The sequence below is a fragment of the Pygoscelis adeliae genome, unplaced genomic scaffold (genome assembly GCF_000699105.1).
Source record: "Pygoscelis adeliae isolate BGI_AS28 unplaced genomic scaffold, ASM69910v1 Scaffold361, whole genome shotgun sequence".
NCBI classification, from domain to species: Eukaryota; Metazoa; Chordata; class Aves; order Sphenisciformes; family Spheniscidae; genus Pygoscelis; species Pygoscelis adeliae.
In genome coordinates, this window is record NW_008824187.1 from 719,916 (window position 1) to 728,538 (window position 8,623).

Consider the following 8,623-nt stretch of genomic DNA (forward strand, 5'->3'; position numbering starts at 1 on the left):
CAGGCCCGATTCACTTACTGAAGACACCAGCTTAGGATACGTCAGAATGTCTGAAGTAGAAAAGGAATGAAAATAGCCAGGTGCTGCCTGCTCTTTTCCCGACTCGCTAACTGAGCACAGCAACCGCGGAACAAGTTGTATAGATGGTACGGGCAAAGAATGGCAATAGGCAGGGAGGGTGGCATCTGCTTTCATACAAGGGTCCTGCCATATATTACTGGGCCCTGCAGAATTGTTATGGACTGTCATCACCACAGGTGAGTATGCAGAGTTTGAAATGCTACCGTAAGTCAGACCACCAGGAATAATCGCAGTGGCTTGACTGAATATTGGCCTGTTTGAGAAACCGTTTCCAGGCACGCGGGGTCCTAGAACAGCAGTGTGAAACGTTCCAGGATCTGTGTAAACAGTAGTATTACATGGAATACCACCGCTGTCGAAGCTATTTGTGGGTACTTTTTGGTCTCTAGATAGAACTGGAAGATGAGTCACAAGGTTTTGAAAGTGAGATGTATTTTCATTTGTTTCCGATCCGTACCTCTGTGTTTGGAAAGACATCCTAGCCACCGGTGGACCGTGCCTGCAGCTAGAAGAGCTTAGGCTGGAGTGAGCAGCACTGGTTTCTATGTGAGTGACGTAAGTCTGCTGTTTGCAACTGCAAGTTAGGTCTGAGTGGCTTCTCTGAAGGGCAGTTCCTGGTTCTTCCATTTCACGCATGCTTTGCTGGTGTACAACACACGCTGAACAAACATTCTCAACAGTCCTGCTCTTTACACACGTCTTAGTGACCCCCGCTTCCCAGGATGCTGGGGACTGTGCAGTGATAAGAAAATGGTTTGTAGTCTTAGTTCTGCTCTGTGAATTGCCGTCGGCTGACTGATCGCTTATGGTTTGGACGACGGATCCGAGGCCCGTCATCCCAGGCGGCAAGAAGGACCATCCAGGACTCGGCACGCTCCTGGCATCACTCTCGTTTCCCAGGGTATGGCAGATGGTGCTACTGTGGCTCTTCTTCAGCTCCTGTTTGTTGCTTTGCCTTTCCTCTGAAGCTGATTGCCCAGTATAGGCCAGACTTGAGGAGCTCTTCGACAGGGGGTGACTGTTGATATTCAAGAGACCGTGACAAGTAGAACTTAGTGCATCCTGGTAGGAATGAGTGTGGAGCCGGTGGCTGTCAGCTGACATGGCAAAAAAGAGGTATCTGCAAGAAATGGTGGAGAAGAAAAAGAAGCAATTTGAGAAGGAAATATATGCACTGGAAACTATAATCTCTATTGACCTTCTGCCTGGGCTTCTTGCTTTTCACAGTTCACCAATACTTTTAAAAAAGCACTCTGCTGTAGTCTCTGTGTACTCAGACTGGCCAGTTTCCATTTTCAGTTTCCACAAAGGGTTTTTCCCTGAATTAGATTCAGGATTTATTGACATTCTGTTTTTTTTCCATTTCATAAAACACAAAGGGAAAAAAATTCTTGGTTTCTAGCTTTTAACAATAACAGTCTCAACATTGCCAAGTATCATCTCCCCTGAATATACTGGAGCCATTTTTGGGACATCCAGAGATTTCATGCAACTTAAGCAAAGACAGAAGTATTTTTAAACAAGGTGGGTTTTCGCTATGGCGTTCATTAAGCCAGCGATGTTAACTGTATTGTCAAAACAAAAAAAACTGCTCAGTTTTTAGTCTCTTGACGCTGTCATTTCAGAAGTTATCCAATCACTGCTGGAGCTGTCAAACATTAACAAAGCCTCAACAACTGAACAAGTTCTCCCTTTTTCCCCCCACCCCTCCTAACAAGCTTCTTTGGATTTCATTTCGCAAGTTCATCACTATTTTAGTCCACCGTTTTCCCAGAGTCCACACAAATGTACAGTAGATGTGGAAAAAACTGTTTTGACCACCTGTGGCAGAGGAGGCATGACATGAAAGCCAAGGAAATGAGCCCTGCCGGGCCTGCGTGGAGTCGGTGCCAGCGTTCCCAGAACAAGTAACGCTGGGCAGCATGGGGTGAAGATGCCCAGCTGGCCCACGACAGGGTCAGTGGGCTTTCTAGCTTGTGCTTACCGCTGGCACGATAGGAGGTGGCAGCAATGAGGGATCCAGGGAAAGGCTGGAGGTGAAACTCCCCTAGGAACCACTGAGCTGGACGGAAAGTCCGCACCCTCAGCACAGAGTCTGTTAAGGGTACGTGCTTCAGCGCGTGCCTTGGGCTGCTTCTGCCAATCACCTCTGGCAACCCACAGGTTCACACTGGCTGCGGAAGGTACATGCTCACTGCACCAGAAGCGGGGTGAAAACAAAACAAGAAAATCTTTAACCAAGGTATTGTGGTTCTTCTGTCCTTTTTTTCAGTGCACTCAATCAATTCTATTGTTAGAAAACACTCGTTTCTACTGGTTGGTATAGCATCCTATATGTTGTTAACATTTATGTCAGCACTTCCACATCTAAGAGAAGTTGTAATCGAAGATTTTGAATCTAACCAGATTTAGTGATCCATTTTTGTTGATTGAATCAGATCTTCCACTGATTGACTACTCACATTCCCTTGGTGTCACAGAGGTCTTTCAACATTTGTATAACTACGTTATTTTAATATGCTCGTGTATCTATAGCTATCTACACACATACATATAAATATATCTCTGTCCTAAAAGAACCCATTCTGTTGAACAGAAAAATCTAGAGCATTTCTTCATTGCTTCCAGGTCACATACGACAGGGTAATTTGTTGTGCAGAAGTATAGTGGAAGCCACAAGTTCTCACTTTCCCTCAGATGCACTCTACACACTCTGCCTCCCTAGCAGGACTCCTAAAGAAACCTTCACCATTTCTTGTGAACTGTATCACTGAAATAAAAGTGAATGTGTGGAACAAGAAAGGTGGACAAAAGCACTGGGTAAACGTAGCAGGAAAGTTCACTCAAAACACCAAGGGACCGGTGGCTGCAAGGGCTCACATTCAAACCTCTCAGTGGGAAGCTTTTAATATATGATCCTTTTAAGATGATATTTGCATGCTCAAAGAGTCACCTACCAACATGACTGAGAGAAAGCACACCTTTTGCTCCATCCACAAACCAAGAGCTCTGCTGCTGATCCAGACAGCTATCTGAGCTTACGCTTGTAATTCCATTTTTGTTGTTAACTTTGGCAAGCTAATAGTTCAGGTTGCAATTTTCCCATCACCTGAAATCCACTCGCATTGGCTGTTTTCCATAATGAAATTAAATTGAGCAAGACAACATTAAAAAAATAACAGTATTTGCAATTGCTTCTTTGAGAAGCTTCTCATAGCGGGCTGCGTAGTAGGGACTCGCGATTGGCAGCAATATCCTCTAGCATTAGGGTTTGCTCAAATTTGGACCGTATGCAGAAAAAAAAGCAGTTTCCCCCCCTTCATACGTGCTTGTTCAGTTAGAAGTTCAACTCCTTACAGGCTCCACCCGCACCAAGCCTGCTCTGTACGCCACGCAGCCTCTCTGGCCTGCGGGACTCCACAGCCTGGTGGCATCTAAGGACAACACAAAAGCATCTTTTCTTCCGGGAATGGAATTTCAGATTCCTGGGTTAGAGGCACTGCTGAGTGCAGCTGCAGTCAGAAGCAACCACTTCTTGCCGGGCCGGCCATCAATGTAGTCCCGCATGTTTTTCAAAAGCCCGCAGAAAATCTCACTCAACACTTAGAAGAGAAGCAAGAACTGGGAAAGTGACAGTTTTAAAACACTTCACTCATCTCCTCCAGCATGTAATCTATCCTGCAGCCACTTACACATATGGGTACGGTCTGCCACACAGAGTTCAAAGGAGTCAATAGGATTAAACACCAGAGCATAGCTGTCTGCAAGGTGAAGGCTTTACCTTTAATCTCTTTAAAAGATAACACCCGCCGAGGCTCTCACACACGCTGGGATGAAACAACATTTACTAATGGAAATCCTCAGTCACAAATACTGAGTCTCAGGTGAAAGGGAGCTTCAAACGGATCCCGTTACAGATGACAGAAGGCTGTGCAAACTTTGCAGAGCTCTCCCACAAAGTTTACAAGGTTCAAACATGCATGTATACACAGATACCAAGACCTCTATTTGCTTCCTTTATGTAGCGTTGCTGCAGAAACCTCTGTAACTGGAAGAAGTGATGCCATTTGAGATCGATTCATGACCTGAATGTGAAGAAACACATTCAGGTGAACGAAGTGGTCCAAATATACTGACATCACTGAAAACAACATCCAGTGTGATGCTTGCAATGAAACCTTCAACTCTGATGAAGGTTCAACTCAAATGAAACTCTGAAGAAATTTATTTTTGCCCCACCCACATAGACTCCAACTGCAGCTGAAATCAAGACCAAACATGGGCCAATGCTACACATATCACACATGTACAAATACATATCTAACACTATAACCAGCAACTATCAACAGCATTTGAACATCTTCGCTCAGACAGACCAGTGTTCCATGCTAGCACAACTGTAACAATTACCCTGTGACTTTTGGGCCTTAAAAACAATGGGAACAATTACCAGTTCAGTAAAACAGCATCTCACCTGATGCTTTAGGACATAGTTAAGGATGGGAAAAAAACCCAGTAAAAAAGAAAACAAAGCCCCATTCCAACAAGATGAATCAGCTTCTCTTAGAAGAATGCATTTTCCCATCGTGTTGAAATCCAACATTTTCCCAGACAGCCTGAACACTTCCCCATTTATAGGCCACCTGCTGCTTTCTCCCTCCGTTCCCCGCTCCTTTTCCCCACTCTGGAAAGACCTGTGAGCCCTTAGACAACCAGCACATTTTGCCCACCTGGCAGAGGCAGGGCCCTGAGCCAGACCGGCACACGTGGAGCTCTGCATGGAGGGTGACGGCTGCAGAACAAATCAATGTCTGGCAGACCTGGCCTTTCCTCACCTCTGCTGCAGCCAAATGTTGCCACAGCATTTCACAGTAGCGTAAGTGAGCATGCAGGTGTGCCACAAACCACAGCAGCTTGCTGACCCTAATTCTTTCCTCCTTCTCCTCTCCTCCTTCCTCCTTCTCCTCTCCTCCTTCCTCCTTCTCCTCTCCTCTCCTCTCCTCCTTCCTCCTTCTCCTCTCCTCTCCTCCTTCCTCCTTCTCCTCTCCTCTCCTCCTTCCTCCTTCTCCTCTCCTCTCCTCCTTCCTCCTTCTCCTCTCCTCTCCTCCTTCCTCCTTCTCCTCTCCTCTCCTCCTTCCTCCTTCTCCTCTCCTCTCCTCCTTCTCCTCCTTCTCTTCTTCTCCTTCTCCTTTCTTCTCTTCTTCTCCTTCTCTTTTCTTCTCTTCTTCTCCTTCTCTTTTCTTCTCTTCTTCTCCTTCTCTTTTCTTCTCTTCTTCTTTCTTATCCTTCTCTTTTCTTTTTCTCTTTTCTTCTCCTTCTCTTCTTCTCTTCTTCTTCTCTTTTCTTCTCCTTCTCTTCTTCTTCTCTTCTCTTCTCTCTTCTCCTTCCTCTTCTCTGTTTTTCAAACTGGCTTAGCTCTCACTACATCAGATCATCAATCCAGCCACACCGATCACTAACATCAGCACAGGGAGGGAACAGAAGACCACTCCCCTCTGCAGAAACGCAAACTTACGAGTGGCATAAACCCAGAGCAAACTTGCACATGCGGTGCCCTTCTTCCTAAGACTTTGTAAATGGCATGTAATCTCATACCCACCTTCCCAAACCCCACGTTTCACACGTGCAGTGCTGGCACTGATTCCCCAGGGTACACAAAAATTCCTACGCGTACATATACATCCCTGCGGAAGGGACACAGCACTGCATGGGCACACGCCGGAGGTGCTGTACTTCCTACACGAGCTCATGCAGACGGCGTCCAGCCGACGGCTTCCGAGAAGGGGCAGGAAGCAGAAGTGTCTGGATGGTTACACCAACACGTGGGCCAGGGAGGGGCTGGGGGCGGGTACCCAGAACTCTGTGTGTGTGACAAACTCTGTTAAAAAAACCGACCAGAAAGAAAAAAAAAAACAACCTCAAACCCCAACCCAAAACGTGGAACCTCTCTAATTTCACAGTCGTGCAATGCCATTGTATTCTGTGAATCGGCTAATCAGGAATGGATTACCCCCGGGAAACATGGATATAAACACAGCTGACGCAGTGGGTCCTTAGGGACCCGAAACAACTTTTTTGCGCATGTTAGGCGGAGAAGACGGCTTTGCTTAACTTTGCTTTTTAAAAAGTAAATACATAATTTATAGGAAAGTAATTTTATTCAAAAATACCTATTGTAGATTCTGAGTTGATCTGAGAGATTTTCGTTTGGAAATTCCAAGGAAATCTGCACCTGAGTACACAAACAAGAAAGCGTGAACTTTGAGGGAGATACCCTGCTATGAACACATAGAAAATTGTTAGACAAGCAGAGAAAGGATTAGGTTAGAAATGGAATTAACATCTACTATTTTTGGCTTAGCTTCAGATAGCTTATGAGGGGATCTAGGCTGCTTTCACTAATTCCACTGAACTACTTTAAAGCAACAAATGTGTATTTTGCTATGACTTATGATTAAAGTTGCGACCTATTTAATGAACTAGTAAATTTAGCCTCAGAATATTAAATATCATGTATGTTATCAACTGAAAGGCAGTCGCGGGTAAATTAACTATGATTCCAAAATTCTTCAGTATTTTTGTATTCCATGCATGTACTTTTAATCACAATTTTGACAACAAACACAAGTGGATACAAAGTGGAATAATTCCTTACAATCATGTCAATATATAGGGCAAGCTTTCATGTAATATAATAATACCACATGATATTTCAGTACGACCGTATTTAGCTCCTGCATTATGTATTTGCTAGTGGTTGCTTTCCTCCCTGCATTGGCAGGCTTCAAAAGAGTGATACGATAAACAAGACATCCACGAAACAAATCATAGCTTCCATAACGAGGATAGCAACATGGGATATTAACATAAGACGATGTGTTAATAACAAAAGAGATCCAGCCATGCGTGCATCTCCTCCAACAAGCAGAGAAAGAAACTACAAAATGCCATAAAAGTAACAGAGCTGCTGGATCCTTTATCCCAGGAAAGGATTTTTTATTGTGAGTACTGTCTCAAGCAAAAATCTGCACCATAACTTAGCAAGTTACACGACACTGACTATGCTCTTTCCTAAGTACTCCGTTACTGGAGTAACTAAACATACTGTGATGCAGTATGAATCGCCTAACACATTAAACAATGCAAGTTAGTTGCAGAATTTGGGAAGAGACAAAGAGACATTTCATTTAAAATTTAATACTATTTACTAGAAAAATACATGCAATGCCAGAGACTTGTTTCTCTAAGTTTTCCACAGTTTATTTTTGCTTTATATAACTGTGATGGTCAACCCACAAATCAACAAGACTTGTAACAGTGACTGCAGGCTGTTTCACCCTTCTTCACTTTGCTGATCATGCAATCAAAAAAAATATTTTTTTTTCCTTCATATACTTCATTTTTTGCTTTCAAAACCAGCATCTGACTGCAAAATAAGTGATAAAATCAGAGCCGGTTTCAGAGGTGAGAGCATTAACACGCAAGTGTGGAATTTGGAAGGGTTAGGTGATTTGAGCCATACCAAAATTTTTGGATGATGACTGTTAATTCGGATACTGACCAGGACCCTCCATGGCGAGCGCTGGCGCTTTTTGAGAAGACATGCAGCGTCAGGGGGTTGCAAGGTTTTTGCCCAGAATTCGCTCCTTCGTTTGCATCATTCTGGCCCCGCTGTGCATCACCACTTGGTAACCTGTACAATAATCAGCTTCATAAGACAAACGCAGAATTTCTGCAATAGCACCAAACTCCGAGACAAACACATGTATGTATTGTACAAGGGGAACAGTGTGATTTTAGTAACTTACAAGACTTACTGGAATAGAAGGCTGCTATATGTAGGTTCTTAACTCTGTTTAACCTTATTACAAACACCGTGGTTATAAATTTGAAAAGGCAAGAGCAGTTTATGGTTAAAATGACAGAACTTTAATTACAACCTAAGGGGCAGCTCTCACTTCGCCATAAACACCGCTGACACCTGCCTGGGACACAAGACAGCGCACGCAGAAGTAACTAAATTTCTGCCTAAACAGCCAAGTTACCTTGGGTACCAGAAGCGATGCAGCATATTCACGCTGTGTTCTCTTCAGGCCTGGTATTTTAAGCAATGTCTTCCTTGTTGGCATCTATGACTGAACTTCTAAGGTAGATGTTTACCATGGTAAAATGACATAAAAAGGAACATCATCTAATACGACATCGATTTCTTTTAGAGCTGTACTCGTTTTAAAAAGGCTCATACCACCAAAATTAAAAAAATAGAGTATGGGCACGTCTAAAAATTTGTCCCTGCTTGCCCCCATTGAGAATTCCCGGTAACCTGCACAGGAGAAGAAAGATCCATTTTGCACTTGCACAAAGATTGACACGCTAGTATTACGAGACCTGATGGCCTCTCCCTAACTACACTCCCCTGCAAGAAATAGTCCATTAACAGTAATGACTAACATCTACTGTTGGGCGGGGGGAGTCAAACCACTTGAAAGGCATTGGCAAAACAGGATTAGCCATGGTAAAAAGCTTAGAGATTCAAGTGTCT

At 43.9% G+C, this 8,623-nt stretch overlaps 1 protein-coding gene across 1 annotated transcript in view; it reads right to left on the reverse strand.

The window, feature by feature from the left end:
• The window catches only part of GPRIN2 (G protein regulated inducer of neurite outgrowth 2), a 7,861-nt gene extending 1,586 nt beyond the window's left edge, over positions 1 to 6,275 (reverse strand). Inside the window, exons 1-2 of the mRNA XM_009334622.1 lie at positions 6,252 to 6,275; positions 2 to 1,201 (exon numbers count right to left, since the gene is read on the reverse strand). Of these exons, the coding sequence (XP_009332897.1) occupies positions 2 to 1,185 (1,184 nt within the window). The 5' untranslated portion in view covers positions 1,186 to 1,201; positions 6,252 to 6,275. The remainder of the gene's footprint in view (position 1; positions 1,202 to 6,251) is intronic.
• Positions 6,276 to 8,623: the final 2,348 nt, after the last annotated feature.